At 41.6% G+C, this 18,471-nt stretch overlaps 1 protein-coding gene across 2 annotated transcripts in view; it reads right to left on the bottom strand.

Annotated features, from left to right (window-relative positions):
- STK38L (serine/threonine kinase 38 like) overlaps nt 1-16,782 on the bottom strand; it is a 48,048-nt gene extending 31,266 nt beyond the window's left edge. Inside the window, exons 1-5 of one of the 2 annotated variants that reach the window (XM_015429434.1) lie at nt 16,725-16,782; nt 7,481-7,625; nt 5,354-5,405; nt 2,105-2,140; nt 81-203 (exon numbers count right to left, since the gene is read on the bottom strand). In XM_015429434.1, the coding sequence (XP_015284920.1) occupies nt 81-203; nt 2,105-2,140; nt 5,354-5,405; nt 7,481-7,614 (345 nt within the window). In that variant the 5' untranslated portion in view covers nt 7,615-7,625; nt 16,725-16,782. The remainder of the gene's footprint in view (nt 1-80; nt 204-2,104; nt 2,141-5,353; nt 5,406-7,480; nt 7,626-16,724) is intronic. The other variant, XM_015429435.1, reaches the window with a different exon arrangement.
- Nucleotides 16,783-18,471: the final 1,689 nt, after the last annotated feature.

Here is an 18,471-nt window from a genome sequence, read left to right as displayed (position 1 = left end):
CTGAACTGGCTGGAAAGGCGGCATAGAAACGTTTCACATAAATAAATAAACACTCTTCCAGAAAAGCATACATTACGAACCTCTCCAAATGCACCTCTTCCAATAACTTTCAAAGATTCAAAGTCATCTAGGCCTAGCCTAGTTCTCTTCAGCCGCAGGAATTCAGTTTCTTTGCGGGCATGCTGAGACCTTCGCAGCTTTTTCTGAAGGAAAGAATTGTGTATTGGACAATTTAAAATAACCAGAAAACTTCAAAAGTGAACAGTATGAATGTATAATCTATTTCTAACACTGCTATCATGACATCAAGCATTCAACAGCATGTGATATAACTTTCTCTAAAGGACCAATTGTTCACCCCTAAAGGGCGGTGGCACTCTGCGGTTTCTTGGTGGATGGAGAAGCTCACCCTCGGCTGCTGCCTCCCATTCTTGGAGTCCCCAGATTTCATGAAAGAAAGGCATAGAGACCGAGGCCTTCCCCTGATGTTGCCTCCTGGCTCTGGGATTCAGAGGCTTAGTGCCTCTGAAGGTGGAGGTTCCCCTCAGTCACCATGGCTAGTAGCCACTGATAGACTTATCCTCCATGAATCTATCTAATCCCCTTCTAAAGCTGTTTATTCCTGTGGCCATCACTACATCTTCTGGCAGCGAATTCCACATTTTAATCTCTGTGTTAAGTAGTATTTCCTTTTGTCCATCCTGGACTTACTACCCATCAGCTTTATTGGATGCCCTCAAGTTTTAGTATTTTAGGAGAGGGAGAAAAATTTCTCTTTGTCAACTCTCTCCACTCCATGCATAATTTTATAAACCTCTATCATGTCCCCCCTTAGTGGTGGTCCAACGCTCTAATCATCTTGGTTGCCTTCTTCGGTACCTTTTGCAACTCTGCAATGTCTTTCTGGAGATCCGGTGACCTGACCTGTACACAGTCTTCCAAATGAGGCTGCACCACAGATCTATACAGAGGCATTACGATATTGACTGTTTTATTCTCAATCCCTTTCCTAACAATCCCTAACATAGAGCTTGCCTTTTTCACTGCTTCAGGCACTTTTCAAAGTGCTTTTCTATATCATCATCATCATGATCATCAATCTATATCTATATACGCAGAACAGTTTCCCATAGGTTCCCTTCGGCCTACCAGTGACAAATGGGGTGGGGAAGAGACCTTTACATCTGGAAAGCCCAAGTCACTGACACTCCGCTCTCGCAGCAGCCTCCTCTTCCCTCCCTGTGGAGATTTTCTCTCCCCATCCCAAGCATGTGCCTGGCTCGCCTCTTCTTCTCCTCCCTTTTTGGGGAAAGACTCTTTCCAGGCAAACAGGGGGCTTCTCCCAGGGCCATCATCCTCTATTATAGCATCTCCCCAATCATCTTGTAAACATTTGGAAGCTGGTCTGTTTAGGGGGAGGGGATGGAAGGGGGGCGATTATTCATCAAGTTAATGATTTTAGAATGGATTGTTTGAAGATTTAATAAGGAATGATATACTGTATTTAGGGATACTGATTTTTATTAGCTGCCTTTTGAATCAAGATTTTAAAACATGAACATCTATTCTAGCAATAGTTGATGTGATCATTTATAGATCTATAACGAGACAAAACTGTGCAAGATTATCTTTTTAAAAGACTAATCATTATTGCCACTTTAAAAAGAAGTTAGTTACGGAGAGGCAGTGTTATTTCTTGATGTTCAAAAAGTGTTCAACACAGCTGAATGGATAACTTATAGAATGGATAGGTACACAGTTACAGTCTTTATCAATTGTTATTATCCAAGTGAGAACTGATTTGAATATAAGAATAGGATGGGTGTCCCCAATCGCCCCTTCTTTTTACACACTAAATAGAACCAGTGGTGATAGTCATTAGATACGATGTAAATATTAAAGGGATAAAAACTGGAAAATATGCTAGTGACCTGAAAGATGTATATTTTAAGCTAACAGTTCTGTGGCAAATTTGTCGCTTAATTTTGAGATACAATGTTAATTTGAAAAATCAGACCGGTTAAGAATCAATACGACTATACAATTAAAAACTAGTATATCAGCACTTTGTAATATTTTATGGAAAGTATCTGAATGCAAATACCTGGGAATATGGATCAGGGAAATGTGGAGAAAACAGCTGAAATCAATCATAAAAAGTTATACGAAGAAATCACTATAAATTTTAAGGCATAGTCTAAATTGAAATTAAAATGCACAGGCAGAGTTTCTGTCACAGAAGTGAATCAACTACTCAGAACACTCTTCTTACAGAATAACAACCTTTCTAAATCAGTTCTGAAAAGGAGACAAAAAGCATGTCTTGAGGTTCTCAGGGAGGATGGGGGGGAACATGCTTACAGGCTTTCTTCATTAGCATAGTTTAGAAATATGAAAGAAGGAAGTGTGGGATTCTCTTTCTACTATGAGGCATGCAGGCTGCCTGATATAATAAATGGGATAATATTTTATGGATATTATCAATTATTATAGGAAAATGATCTTCCACTATTACAAGATCCTGTTTGGTATCAGAACTTGGGTAATTACAAGAGGATAGCAATCCACGTATTAATCTAGTTTTTGCAAATTTGGGGGGAAAACTTGAGTTAAGCGATGGATTATACTCACTTATGGCAAGGTATAATGTGCAAATTATTTTAGAAATATCAAGCAATTTTGAAAATTGGGTGTGTGTGTGTAATTTTTATAATATTAAATTGGAACAAGATAGCATCCTGCATACCAGCAAATAATGTATCAGATATATAAACCCATTCTGAAATTCAAAACAGGCTGTTAATAATTTTGGAGAACTGCCAAATAATCAGTAGATTCAGCTTCTAGCGGTCATCTGCATGTATCTTTTGTTTCTATTTTAGAGAAAATATGTTTATGTTGACAGTGTTAATGTGAAAGGCAGCTTTGTTTCTCTCACATAAATCTATGGAACAGGGGCCCCCCCATACACTTTGTTCTTCCTGTGATCCCCACCTGAAACATTACAGTCAGTGGGGGCAGCAGCAGAAGTGTTGATGCCAAGGCGAACATTTACGAGAAGACTCAGCTGGGGGAAGGAGATGTTTTAACCATCCTGTTGTCTCCCTGTCAGTTCTCCTGATCCTTTTTTTTAATGTTATTTCCCCAGCCTGGACCTGAGTTTTGAAAGAATTCCAAGTGGGAAAACAGAGCCTGAAGCCTGAGAAAAGCATGCATGGAGAACCTGCAGGCATAGGAAATGTTAAACAACCCTCTAGACCCCTCTTCTCCACAAACTCGTGTGCATTACCTTAACAATTTGGGAACACAGCCAATATACATTTGCAAGGCACCCACTACAGCAACCTTGCTGAGGTAAGCAGTTCTTGGCTTGGTCAGTGCCTTCCAAGTTGGTCTCCTTGGATTCCATGATGGAAAAACGGTGGGGTACAAAAGGAATTTTAAGAAACCCTGATAACTTAGGTGTTCAGACCAGTTAAGTACCTGAATGTATACTTGCCCCTCTATCTTGTCTCCCTTCTGACATGGGGCAGCCCATGTATACTTGCCCCTCTAAAATCAATTGTCTTCAGTCCATGGGTGGACGTGGATCACAAAGCCTCATCTGCAAAAGCATGTCTCTACAGAGCTGCTGTTTTGGAAGAACCTGTCACTAGCGAGCATGTGAACAGAAGAGGCTAGTGGCTTCCCTTTGTGCACTTGTTCAGGCAGGGTCAGTCAGTGATGAAGAGGAGTTCTCTGTGGCTCTGACTGTCGGCTTGTCCCTAAGTACAGTACTCCTCCTATTGCTCAGCTTGCATCTTCCTCCCTAGATCTCTTGGTCTGCTGCCCATAATCCTAGCCTTGACAGTGTTAAACTCATAACTCTGCCCACAGAGTCACATGACTTCCTATCACATGTTGCAGCTTAGTATGACATGGATTAGTAAAAGCTGACCACCACTACTCAAAACGTTTTCGGCCCTTTAACTTCAGCTTCAGCTTTATCTACAATCTACAAATCATATAGTTATCCCCTTTGTGTGTCAACAAGGGTGTGAAGGTCTTTCTTGAAACATTAAAGGCTACACTACAGTGTACAACATTTGGATGTTTCAACAATGCTGCTTGTTTGAAGAAATAAATGTAAATACTAGATAATGCCTAGTCTACCACACAAATATACATACCGTACTAGAAGTCAACACAAATACCAGTCTAGTTTTAAATACCCTCCCTTAAGGGCAGAGTAGTGAACAGTTTTATCTCTACCTTGCAGAGGACCAGATATGTGAAGGCCCAGGAAAAATCTGAGGGAAGGTTTCTCCCAAGAACTGTTTAAAAAGTTTCCAATGGAAAATGCGGGGGAGTGCTGAAAAATACTATGAAATATTTTCTCTTTTAGAATGAGTGAAATGCTTCTTAAGGCAAGGTGTTTCACATTCAAGATGTACAGTATGAAAAAGTCTGAAGAAACTCTGGGGGAGCACTGAAAAAACCCTCCTATGAAATATTTTGAGAAAACTTTTGTCTTACAAAGCATTTCACTCAATGTGCTGCAACATATTTCTCATTTTTTTTCCAATGGAAAAATTGGGAAATTTGGGGGAACACTGAAAATACCCTCATACTGATTTATAAAACATTTAAGAACTTTTTTGTTGAAATGTAAATAATTTTGACAATTTGTATGCTGTGAAGCACTGAATAATAATAATACATTATTACAGAGTCCAGAGTTTTCAATGTTACCAAGTTTAGTATAATAGTCAAACATGCTGCTGACAGTCCTACCTTTTGATATTCTGAGACAGTTTTTGTCCAAATAGTATCTTTTCTTTTGTTTACTACAGATTTTTTTCTAGCTTTTACTTCTATTTCTTCCTGTACCTCAGATGGCAATTAAAGATACATGTGCTATATAGAGTTTACAACTTTCTCAAGTATTGAGTATACTTAATTTTTTTCTTATAGAAAGTATATTAATACTTTGCAATTCCACAAATATGTCAAGTAGTACAATTCTATATGCTAAGTTACAAATGATGCATTTTACTGGAAAGTCAGTAAAAGAAGTTTAGATTTGATAGGAAAGGATGGCATATATTTCATTCTTTCCTCAAATATCATTTTGTTTCCCAGGAAAAAATGTGTTGTGGGGCTGGCTTCAAAATTTCTGGAAATTCTACATCTTTATAACATACCAAATCTAAGACTCCTACTTCACAAAAAGATGGGAGTTATTTCTGCACTGTTCAGATTTTCTGGACTCTGCAATTTAACAAAAATTATTCACATCACATTTACGAATGTCCAAGCACCAATCTTGGCCAACTATCGTAAAAGAATTCCACTTAAACCGCAATTCTATTACCTCTTCATCGGCCAAGCCTTCTTCTTCCATAGCTACCTCCAGTTTCTTCTGCCTAAATTGGTGCACACACACAAACAAAAAAATCCACATATTACACATAGCTAAGGTGCCATGGCAGAGTGGTAGAGCATCTGCTTGGCATGCAAAAGGTCCCAGGTTCAATCCCCAGCAATCTCCAGTTAAAAAGAGTAAGTGAGGTGAAAGACCTCTACCTGAGACACTGGAGAGTAACTCCCAGTTTCAGTACACAACACTGACCTTCATGGACCAAGGGCCTGATTCAGTATGAGGCAGTTTCATGTGTTCATGCACGCATACGCACACACCTTGAGCCCGCCTTGGCGGGAAGGGCGGGGTATAAATCGAACTAATAAATAAATAAACACACAACCCACGTTACTCTACAATATGGAATTTTTCTTACTTTATCCATTAGTAAGAGGAGCGGGAAAACAGAAAAGTTGTGTGGAGAAGACTGCTCACCTATATTCCTACATGGGCCCTGCTGGGATCCCTATCTCGTCTCCCTTCTGACATGGGGCAGCCCTTGGATACCCTGGGCAACAGCCTTGGGCTGCTAACCAAGACACTAGACTAGCACCAGAAAGAATAGCCAATAACATGAAGAGTGGACTTGCCTTCCCCTTCTTCTCCCATCCACTAGGGAACTATGGACATCCAGGGGTGCTTAGGTAACACCTTTCTACACATTCTTCCACCGAAGCAAAAGAGAGGAGGAAAATGGGACAGCTATACTGGTGATGGGCTTGCCAGAGGACTTTTTGGAGACTAGTGAGACTCACCCACCCACCCCACTCTGCATCAAATCCAGTTGCTGACTGGTGCCTTTAAAAGCAGGGTTCTCCTACCCTATGCTATTCCCATGTAGCAGAAGCTTGTCCACCAGCAGAGGTACCATCTGCCTACCAGTTCAATTTTATTTTAAAATGCTACCTTTCATAAAGTTGGCCAAGCCTTGCCCTGGTTTATTTCAAATAGATAACTGGAAGACTGACTGAGTCCAAAGCCCTATGAAGTAAAAGGCTGAAAAGGCATTCTGAGTCACTTGTTCAAGCCTGATATAAAAAGCAACATCTTGGATCTCCAGGGATAGTTAATCTCTCATTCACAGGAGAGATGAATGTCATTCTATCCATCTCTGGGACAAAATGCCTCCCTTGCAAAACCTCCTTCTCAATCGCTGTTCTCAGGCCAACTTTTCACTAGCCTGGGACAGGATTTCCCAACAAGGGTTCCTATGCTTAAGTACTGCATTACAAGGGGTGGGAGTATTTCATTTTGGTTGGAGCTTTAAAAGGAGATTAAATTTATTTATTTTAAAAACATGCTAACAGCCGATGAGATTATCCTTGCTGATTTGGGTCTAACCCTGAGCAACAATCCAAAACACTCACCAAGCACACAAAAGAAACACAGCCCAGAGCTGGGTTAGCTCTAGCCACACAGTGCCATTTATTGACAGTAGCTTGCTGACCCAGAAATTGAGGCAGTGTCAGGAAGAAAAGAGGAGAGCAGGCAGCATGAACATGTTGCCTCCACCTTGGTCAGAATCAGCAGGCAGAGATAATTTTGCTGGCTATTTAGCTCTCGGTTAATTCAAAAGACATTCCTGGTTAAAAGTAATCTGCTGTGTAGGATTGTGTACATTTTCAAGGCTTCTATCTCCCCAAATAGCTAGTACGTATGTGTATATACAGGAGCTGCAGTGGCTCAAGTGGTTAAGACGCTGAACTGCAGGCTGTGGAAGGTCAGTAGTTCAGCAGTTCGAGACCCAGGTGCCGCATGATGGAGTGAGCTCCCATCTCTAGTTCCAGCTCCTGCCAACCTGGCAGTTCGAAAGCAAGAAATTGCAAGTAGATAAATAGGTACCACTTCGGTGGGAAGGTAACAGCGTTCCGTGGGCCTTGGTGTTTAGTCATGCCGGCCACATGACCACGGAAACGTCTTCGGACAGCGCTGGCTCTTCGGCTTTGAAACGGAGATGAGCACCGCATCCCTAGAGTCGGATTCGACTGGCTTTCAAGCAAGGGAAACCTTTACCTTTACCTTTATGTGTATATACAATATATAGAAACTGTTAGAGCAAAAGAAACCCCAGCATGCTACCTGGTTTCTCTCTCCTCATGTTGTAGAATTAGGTTACTATAGAAGTTCTCCAGTGTCAGCTTGGCCACGGTCACCCTCTCCCGGCTGTGGTTGCTCATGGGGAAGGATGCTGGAGTCCCTGCAGTCACTGCCATAGTAACATGAACTGAAACAGCACAGAAAATAATACTTACTCAATAGAATAACCCCCCCCCAATAAACTTGTGATGATGAAGATTATAACTAATATTGTAGGGGACGGTGAGTCACCTACAATATTAGTTATAATTGGCTTTTTAGAGATGTGGGTGAGGTTCACCCATTTAAATGACAAAGAAATGACATCTGGACTCAAACACTCTACATGGCAGTAGTAATAACAAGTCGCAAGGTGCAGGAAGGTTGCAAGCCACTAGGGTTACAAAAGAAACATTCAGTACTGGTTCTCAGCTGAGACCATGCTAATAAATTCAGGTGGGTAGCTGTGTTGGTCTGAAGCAGCAGAATAAACTCTGAGTCCAGTGGCACCTTTAAGACCAACAAAATTTTATTCAAGGTATAAGCTTTCATGAGCAAGCACACTTATTCAGATAGAGTGAAACAACTTCCACAACCATTACATATAGGTAGGGGGGTCAGTTCCTAGGAAGGGCTAGTTAGAGTCAATATGAATGAGTAACTGGGTGATTATAGCTGAAATCGGATTAAGGCGGTTGGTAAAATCTGTGAATGGCAATAACTTAGCATACAAATACTAATACTAATGAAGGACTGTGTATCTACATAATACTAATACTAACGAAGGAATGTACATCTACACATGCTAAGTCTCTCAGTTCTCGCATATACCCAGAATTGAACTTTGTTATCTTGGAGGTACCACTGGACTCAAACTTGGTTTTCATATCCATTTGTTAACGCTTGTATTTATATGCTAATTTAAATGTTTTAGTAAATGAATTCTGTTAGTTGATTCACAATGTTTCTGGAAAATAATTGGGCATTCTCCGTTTTCAGGGCATTCCAGAGACTAAGGGATAGAATCTTAAAGAAATGATGAATGGAATACTGGCTCCAGTGACAGGTATGAAGGTGGAAGCTTTGCAGAGTGACATGGATGTGGCCTTCAGGTCATATTCTGGATATATAAAAAAGAATAATCTGCCTGGAGAAATAGTGATAAGATTCTCAAAGAGGTGCATGAGGGATGCAATCCTGAAAGCGGCATCTGGTACACCCGTGAAAGTTGGAGAAAATACTATCAGGATTTTAAAATACATTCCATTTGAAATAAGACAAAGGAGAAAGAAGTACAAAGATTTAATTCTTTTTCTCCAGACAAATGTAATTGGATACAGATGGCTAACTCCAGAGGGCGTAACCTTCAAAATCAAGGATAAAAAGGAGAAGATTGACTCGGTTCAGAAAACATGGAAATTCTTAAGGGCCCAGCTGGGAGAGCCGGAAGAGGAAGAGGAAGAGAGAAGGGACACTAAGTCCAGTGGCGAGCTGGACTCGGGATCTTCCGGAGAGGACTCTCTATCCGAGAAAGGAGCAGCAACTCCTAAAAGTCCTCATAAACTGCGAAAGAGACCGGGCAAGGGAAAATGAAGACTGAAGGAATCTTAATTGTGCTTTTGAGATTAATGAAACTAGATGCTTAGGGATCTCTCTTGTAACAGTTAAAATCTAGATATGAAAAAGATGGTATTTTTGGTTAACTCAGTTCATAATGTAACCAGCGGGATTAAGATATAACACTTGTTTAAGATAATTTGATGACCTCCACTCTTGAAGTTTTAGGTAGCAGTGGGTTTCTTTTCTTTATCCCGATATTTGTAGTCCCTATCCCTATTTTCTGTTAGAGTTTCTAGTGTATTAGAAATGCAATTAGAAAAATCCCCTTTGGGGGGCATAAAAAAAATATATAAATAAGGACAAAGCACCAGGCCCAAATGGGCTGACAACAATGTATTACAAACATTGGAATATTATGAGGCACATCCAGAGAGTCAGATGGCATTGGTCTTCTTAGATGCAGAAAAAACATTTGATAACATTACCTGCAATTTTCTCCTAGAAAAACTAAATACTTGGGATTGCGGGGAAAACGCCTATATTAATTCTTTGGGAATTAATGCAACATTTGCCTTTGCCCACATGCTGACTCTAATCCCTTCCCTACTGAGAGAATCACAATTTCTTCAAATAAGGTGACAATTCTTTAACGATAATAAATAGATCATTTAAAAAACCATCCGGACCTGGTGTCTTGTTCCCTTTAAATCACCAATTATTTCCTTAATTTTCTCAATTGTTATAGGTTTATATCCATAAGAGCTCCTCAGATTTTTTTGGGTACTTTCAGACCTTTAAAGGATTCTGACATACTGCTATCTTGGCCTTCTTCTTGCAAGTACAAATTTCTTTGGGGGAAATCCTTGAATGTAACTATTTTAAGTAAACCCTTTATTATTCCTCTGAGGCTTGATTTCAGAGTCAATAGTTTATTAATTATGGCCTCTTTAATAAAAGGCTTTAACAGCATCTTGAGCATCTAATAGTTTCATCTTATTTCTGTTTCTAACACCAATCCAGTTCCCTCCATTGGCTGAATCATATAAATGTTCTCAGCCAATTCTTTTAACAATTCCTCTCTCACCTGTCTTTTTTGTTTATTTGCATGGCTTTGCAGAGATATTAAGAAGTCCCTGAGATACACCCTAAAAGCATCTCAAATTCTATGAAATGACATTTCTTGATGGTTATTTATCTTGAAGAACATTATTTCCTCTTTAATCTGCCTAATCACTTCCTCATCTTTTAAAAAACAATTATTTAGCCTCCAAGATTTCTGTCTGATTGATAGGATGTTCAATACCAAATTTTAATTTAATTGGGGCATGGTCATTGTAGATTGAGGAACTATTTCTGTTTTAGCATTTCTTAGCAAGGGCAACATCTATTACAGAGTACACTAAATGCCTGTTGGAATAGAAAGAGTAGTCTCTCTTTTTCTAATTTTAAAATCTGAAACTATCTACTACATTATGTTCTTGCAACCAATCTCTAAAGATTTTTGGCATTTTTAAATGAGCGGTATTACTGTTTGAGGAGTCCCACTGTGAATCTAGAACACCACTGAGGTCTCCAACCACTATTAATTCTCCTTTCATCCACTCCTCAAGATCGTGTAGCATTTGTTCATAAAATGCCTTTTTTTTCTCACTGGGTACATATACACAACCTAACATGAAGTGCCAATATATATATACTTATATATATATACTTAATTTGGTATTAAGTATATATATCCCTTCACAAATACGTTATCTTCCCTCACTATCACTCTTGGTCCTATCAATAGTAAATGGCAATTATCTATCAAATGTTATCATGATCTCTTTAGTTTTGTCTTCTACTGCTGCATGAAAAGGAGTGCCTCTGTAAAGTTCTCTTATTTGTCTCTCCATCCTTACTATGCATTTCTTGAAGGCAAATAGTATCAGCCTTTTCCCCCTGCAGTAATTTAGAAAGTCTTTTTTAAGTTGGTTGTTCAATCCATTTATATTGCTGGATTACAATTTAATCAGAAGCATCTTTATTTACTAAAAAGAGAATAAGCAAGACAGAGTAAGCAAGTGAGAACCTTGTAATGTATCAATTAATATGCTACCCAAAACCAACTGAATAGCAAACAAATATAACAAAGTTAGAGTCCAGTGGTACCTTTAAGACCAACAAAGTTTTATTCAAGTTGGGACCTTTTGTGTGCAAAGGACACTTCATCAGACACTGGAATGGAATTACAGATCACAGTTGTACATGTAAGGGGTGAGTTGCTAAATTAGCATGCAAAATAGTGAAAATGTTTCTTTACAGTTAAAAAGAATGACAAGCGGGGGGGAGAAACCAAAAACTACAAAGAAAGAGAAAAAAAGGGAAAACACCATATCTTATATCCCATAACTATCCCTTTCTATGTAATTTCTAAATTTACAATTAGATGTGGGGGGGATGAGAATTAGGAACACCAAAAAAATGAAGTGTTTCCTTAATTTTGCTAATTTAATCAGGTCTTCTCATTTACAAATATCCAATTCCCATTAATTTTATTAATCCTTAGTAGTACAGTACTTTGAACACTGCTTTAGGCAGACAAGAGAGCTTGCTTCAATCAGAAAGCTCATTCAAAGAAAGTCATTTAAATGCATCTTAATATCTCACTTTGGATCTTTTCCACAGTTCAATTTTAAATCAGTCATAAAACTGTTTTTTTTAACTGTTTTAATATTTGTATAATGTATTTTTAAAATATGACTGTGAGCCGCCCTGAGCCTGCCTTTGCGGCGAGAGCAGGATATAAATCAAATGAATAAATAAATAATAAAACTTACATCAATTAGCATTGGAGACGTATGTTCTTAGGTATCAATTATGTAATGCCCTCTATATTCCACAAAGTCACACAGCTCCTCTACTCTTGCTCTACTCACTCTTGTGAATCTTCTTACTTTATCCTCTAAGATAGGTTAGCAAAGATGACATACATACAAAAAATAGAAGAAGGTGACTGGCCCACCCATGCCCACGGAGCAGCCTTGCCCACCAGTGAATTCTTTCATGGGGTCCTCCTGAAAAGCACACAGAGCAACTGCCTGCTGGTCAACCAGAGATGGAATGCCAAGCCCTCCAATGAGAGCTTGGCACTGGAGCGGGGGGGGAGGTCACCAACTTGCCAGGGCACCACTGCTGCTGCACATCCTGCAAAAGACTCAGCCATCAGGGATGTGGTCCTCCCAGAAGGTGCCCAGAGCAACTGCCTGCTGGTCAGCTGGAGATGGATAGCCAAGGCCTCCAACAAGAGCTTGGCAACTGGAGTGGGGGGGATCACCAAGTTCTAGGGTACTGCTGCCACTGCACATCCTGCCCAAAGGCTGTTTTCTTTATGCCTGGCTCGTGGGCTTCCCAGAAGTATTTGGGTTGATAGTTTTGCACACCAGTGTAACAAGCAAGGCTCTCATGTTACTCAAACGCTCATCCTATAGGCTACTGAGTGTTACTGGGACCCATATCCTGATCAGATCTTCCCTACTTGTCAAAATTCTTCAAACTCAGTAAAACGCTACTGACTTTCGGACTGGTTTCCAAACAAATAATGAAGCTACCTGCCTGCCTATAATATTAATATTAACTGAAAAGGAATACAGACAGAGAATCTATTCTAATAGCCTAAGCTAAATGCTGTATGCTTTTTTATCAATAAATATTCAAATTTAAGGTTTTTTGTTTTTGTATTATGAAATATTCATAAGTATTCTAATATCCAATTTTCTATTCCTTCATACATACACAATGGAAAAAATAAAACATAAACCAATTAAAAAAATAGAAAGCTCATGGATTACAAGACTGGAGTGTGTATTTACAAAGTCACGAAAGTGAAAAAAGGTCCTTTTTAAACAATGGTATCAATAATGATAGAGACCTTGAACCGGACCAATTTTTTCAAAAGTCATGGAACATCCACTATGCGCTGAAATGAACTTGGCAAGGCTTAGAACTCCACAATATGTTGGCATAGAGGTGGCAATCCTTAAACTCTTTAAATTGAACTACAACTAACGCAGATCCCAGGTACTCTCAGACATTTCATTTCTTCATCAGAGAGTATAGTTCATGCAGTCTTGGAGCTTATCATTAAACATCAAAAGCACTTTACACCTCTGAGGACCAACAAAGCTTCAAAAACCAGTGAAGAATAGTGTCAAGCTCTCCAATTCTTCATGGGTTTTTGATGCTTTGTTGGTCCTTTGTTGGTATTTCATAATACAAAAACAAAAAACACACTTAGATTTGATATTTGAATATTTATTGTAAAAAAGCATACATCATTTAGATTTTAGCTTAGGCTATTAGATTAGATATAATACTCTTACGACAATACTGGCAGCATTTCTAGCAACCCCTTGTCAAAAACTGTAATACATCAAATTGCAATATACCTTCCCAATATCCTGAACTCATCAAGGCAGCCTCATAAATGCCACATACACTACCACAATTATAAATTTGGTATTAAGTAACAGCGTTCCATGCGCCTTGGTGTTTAGTCATGACCACGGAAACGTCTTCGGACAGCGGTTCGGCTTTGAAACGGAGATGAGCACCGCAACCCTAGTCGGATTTGACTGGCTTTCGAGCAAGGGAACCTTTACCTTTAAACTTACCAGTAGGAACATATCCGAAAATGTATCACATTCCCTGCAACATCAGTGCTTCCATATTTAAGAAGCATGGCTAAAGTTCAACAAGAAGTGGATGAAACTCTTCCACATGTACAATAGAGACTGCTTTAGCTAGAGAGATATTTCTGTTTATTGGTCTTTCCCACTGTCCAAAGGGAAGAGAATGCAGTTCACAGTATATTCCAAGGCATCTAGAAGACTATCCATGTAGCAGTTCGTATTCCTTTGACGTATTTTCCCTGCTGATCTTGCCTTACTGTCTTTTAAGTGCCTGGCCAAAATATTTCTTTTTACTTCAGATGTTTGACAATGCTTCTGGAATTATGACAGTTCTAAGAATATTTTTAGGCTATTCAGTGTTGATTTTACATTTTTAATGTCCCAACTAGTTCTACTGGCATTTAAAATACAGATAGTTTATGTTGTTGCTTTTATGGTACTGTCCTTATTTGTGAGCCATCTGAGATCCAGCTGCTGAAAGTGATTTTGCAGAACTGTGATCAGAATTACAACAGGATATTTGTCACACATACACCAGGCTTCAAACATAAGCTGCTCTGTTATACAGAGCCATCATCCAAGGAGCACAAGCACAGTATGCCCCTTAAAAACAACTGAGGCTGAGGGTCAGCAGCCTTTTAAAAAATTAACTCCTAAGACAGATATGTAAATTAATGCATAATTCAAATTTGTTTAAGAAGTCTTCATATCATGGACTATTTTGCCACATGAGTGCATTTGAAAAGCCTATTCTAATACATCTGCTCTATCTTTGAAAATGATCAGGTCTAAAGCAGGAATACAATTCTAGTTTTTACACTTTTTAAGCTTCTCCTAACCTAGTTTTAAAGGAGAAAGGCCAAGCAGAGACTTGTGAGCTATAGGCTGGACCATGGGTGGGCAAAGAGCCACATAGAATAAACGTCAGATGTTTGAGAACCACAATACATGAACAAATATTACACAGATGTTTTATTGGAAAATATGCAATTTTGCTTTTTATTAACATTAAAAGTACCAAAAATAAAAACAAAAGAGGTAAAAACAGATATTGATAATGATATTAATTTGTCCAATGATATTTGTTTATGATACTTATTTGTCTGAGACAGAGAGAGGTGGAAAGAAAGAATTAAAGAGGTGGAAAGAAACAGAGAGAGAGAAACAAAGAAAGCAAATAGATGGAGAGGGAGGGAGGGGGAAGGAAGGAAGAGAGAGAAAGGGAGGAAGGAAGGGAGGAAGGGAGGGAGGGAGGAAGGGTGGAAAGAAAACAAATAGTTGGGTGAAGGAGGGAGAAAAGGCGACAGAGAAAAATGAAGAATGCAAATAGATGGGGGAGGGAGAAAGAAAGAGAAAAAGAAACAATGAAAGCAAATAGATGGGGAGGGGGGAAGGAAGGAAGAGAGAGAAAGGAAGGGAGGGAGGAAGAAAGAAAGAAAAAGGTGGAAAGAATGCAAATGGAGGGAGGGAGGGAGGGAGGGAGGGAGGAAGGAAGGAAGGAAGGAAGGAAGGAGAGAGAAACAGAAATAAAGGAAGCAAATTAGATGGAGGAGGGGGAGGAAGAGAGAGAAAGAAAGGTGAAAAGAAAGAGGTGGAAAGAAAGCAAATAGATGGGGGATGGGGAGGGAGGGAGGGAGGGGGGGAGAGAGATAATATAAACAAGGAGGTAGGGAGAGGTGGAAAGAAAGCAACCTTAACTTTAAATATGTTCTCCAGCCCCCACCATGCCCTCACACCAGCTAGCTTGGCAGGATTTAAAGAGATAAATGCTTTCTCTAAATTGGGGGGAGGTTGAGAACACATTTAAAGTTAAAGTTGCTATCTTTCCTCCCCCTCACCTCAAGCCAACCCAGGGTGAGGACCACTGGCTGTGGAAGGGAATACCAAATGGGGAGGCATGCCTCCCCTTTGCTCCCCCAGTGCCAGGAGCCACACAATATGTGTAAAAGAGCCACACTTTGGTCACCCCGGGGCTAGACCAAGAAGTCCATTCACTGTTTCCATCTGCCTTCTGTGCAGACTTTGAAACTTGCCATGCAAAAGGGTTAATTTGCTTTAAAGTGAATGCTCCCTTATTTCAAATGCATTATACCATCCCATATTTGTTATTTTTAAAACTGGACCCACACATGGGAGCCAGGCATCCTCCCCCAAAATCTTACAAAGAAGAGGACACAATCCTTTGAAGCTGAAGTGAGCACAACTTGTGATCATGCTACCAACACATTTGGTTATGACGACAGAAGGAAAGAAATAAAAAACTGGAATTGTTTTAAAATATATATATATCCGAACCCTTCAATAAAAAAGACTTTGGGACGCAATGATTCCCAAGGTCTAAAACTCAGCAAGGCTTCAACACCTGCAGGAACGTGAAAATGCACTCCACATGGGAGCCTTTATCTCGCTAGCGGAACTGGGGCTGCTTGAGGGACGGGTGGGGGCGGAGGGTGGAGGCCACAACTTTGCCTGACCCGGACCCCGCCCCGCCCCCGTTTAACCCGAGAGCCGCCAGGCTCTGAAGGTGACCTAGCAGTCGGGTGGACCTGACATCCCCAGGCTGGTCTGAATCAAAGGCGCAGCCGGCGTTTCCTTTGGGGATTCTGCTCTTGACCAACCGGGCTCCCCAGTTTCGGGGGGGGGGGGGATTTAAGCAACTAAGTGGGGAAGAGTCCGAAGCGGCAACCTAAGCCGAGACCATCTTTCTCCTTCCGGGGAGAGCAGAAACTAGGATCTTGAAACGGTTCCAGGGGGGACCATCGACCCTCGCCCACCGTTCGGCCATCCCCCGCAGCGTTCAGACAACCATACAGTCCCAATTTGGCTCCCCCGTCAGGCTTGACGCACCGCCTGGCCTCGGTCCCAAGCGCTGCCCTTCTCTCTGCCCGTGCAGCCTCGTCCTCTACCCACCCGCTCCCGGCTCGTGATGGAGCATGGGGAGTAGTGCCCTCCGATCCGGAGGGAGCACCCAGGCCCCTCGAGCTTCCTTGGCCAGGCGAGCTCTCGCGCGCACTCACCAAACCGGCTGCTTTCCCTTTGCACCCGGCTGCAGCTGCTTCCACTGCCCGGCTTGCTAATGGAGGGAGGCAGACAGGCAGGCGGCACCGCGCTGTTTACAGGCAGCTCTCGCGAGAGCGTGGAGCGGAGCGAAAAGGAGCCGAGCGCCCGGCACGGCTGCCCAATAGCCAAGGGAGGGGCAGCCCACGTCCGGGCAGAGAGGCTGCCTTGCGGCTGGGAGAGCAGGGGATGGCGAGTAGTGCAGGGCAGACGCTTAGCCAGAAAATGGGGTGGGGTGTGAGTACAGTGGTGGTCAGCCCATGCTTATTTATTTACTTTATTTTTTTATTTATTCTTTATTAGTTATTTCCCAATTTTCTACTCAACATGGATTACATGGTATAGAACGGGAAAAGGTAAAAGTCGGATCTACATGGACCTTCATGAATTCATATGATTTTTACATTGAAATGAAATAAAACTACCATCGTATTGTAGGCCATGTGTTAATCTATAGGGGGCACCACAAAAATCACGCATCAACAGATTCCTGGCACCACAACAGCGCAAACACATGATTCCAAAGCACGGATCCTCATGAATTCATATTATTTTTACGCTGAAACAAATAAAACCACCATCATACTGCAGACCATGTCTTAGACTATAGGCAGCACTCAAAAAATCATGCCCCCACATCCATGGCACCACAAAACTGCAAAAACATGGTTCCTAAGCAGGATCCTCATGGATCCTCAGGGTTTTTCAATTGGGTCACTCCAAACACACCATCAAATCACATAAGAGAGCCAGTTTGGTGTAGTGGTTAAGTGTGCGGACTCTAATCTGGGAGAACCGGGTTTGATTCCCCACGCCTCCACTTGCACCTGCTGATGTGACCTTGGGTCAGTCACAAGCTCTGGCACAGCTGTCCTTGAAAAAGAGCAGTGTGTGTCAGAGTTCTCTCAGCCCCACCGACCTCACAGGGTGTCTGTTGTGGGGAGGGGAAGGGAGAGGAGTTTGTAAGCCGCTCTGAGACTCCAAGTGAAGGGCGGGGTATAAATCCAATCTCCTCCTCCTCCTCCATAACACATCCACGTCCTCAACTTGCACCACAAAAATCACAGATCCACGGCTTCGTGGGGACACCATTCTGCAAAAACATGATTCTGAAGCAGGATCCTCATGGATGTTTGGTTTTCTTCTGGGGGAGCCGCTCGGCCATCACACGCTAGAGGTGGAATTTGCCCCTAGGACTCCAAGGCCCCCCCCCCGGGGCTCAGAGAGGCGGGGAACAGTTCACGCCCCTCCCCCCGCCATTCGCTGCCTTAGCGCTGCTGCCGCCGCCGGCAGCCATAACTTTTTAAAGAGCCCCTAACAATACCTGGGAGAGCCAGAATGACCTCTTGCGCGAGAGGTGGAATTTGCCGTTAGGACTCCAAGGCCACCACCCCAGGGCTCAGAGAGGCGGGGGAACAGTTCGCGCCCCTGCCCCCCACTGTTGCCGCTGCCATTAGCGCTGCTGCCACCACCGGCAGCCGTAAAATTTTAAAGAGCCTCTAAAAAGACCTGGGGGAGCCAGAATGACCCTCGCGAGAGGTGGAATTTGCCCCTAGTACTCCAAGGCCACCACCCCGGGTCTCAGAGAGGCTGGGGAACATTTCGCACCGCTCCCACCTGCCGTTGCTGCTGTCATTAGCGCCGCAGCCATCGCCAGCAGCCATAACTTTTTAAAGAGCCCCTAACAAAACCCGTGGGAGCCGCTCG

This window comes from Gekko japonicus, unplaced genomic scaffold (assembly GCF_001447785.1).
Source record: "Gekko japonicus isolate JY-2015 unplaced genomic scaffold, Gekko_japonicus_V1.1 scaffold169, whole genome shotgun sequence".
Taxonomy (NCBI): Eukaryota; Metazoa; Chordata; class Lepidosauria; order Squamata; family Gekkonidae; genus Gekko; species Gekko japonicus.
The sequence above is the reverse complement of the archived record's forward strand: the minus strand, read 5'-3'. Positions and strand labels throughout refer to the sequence as shown.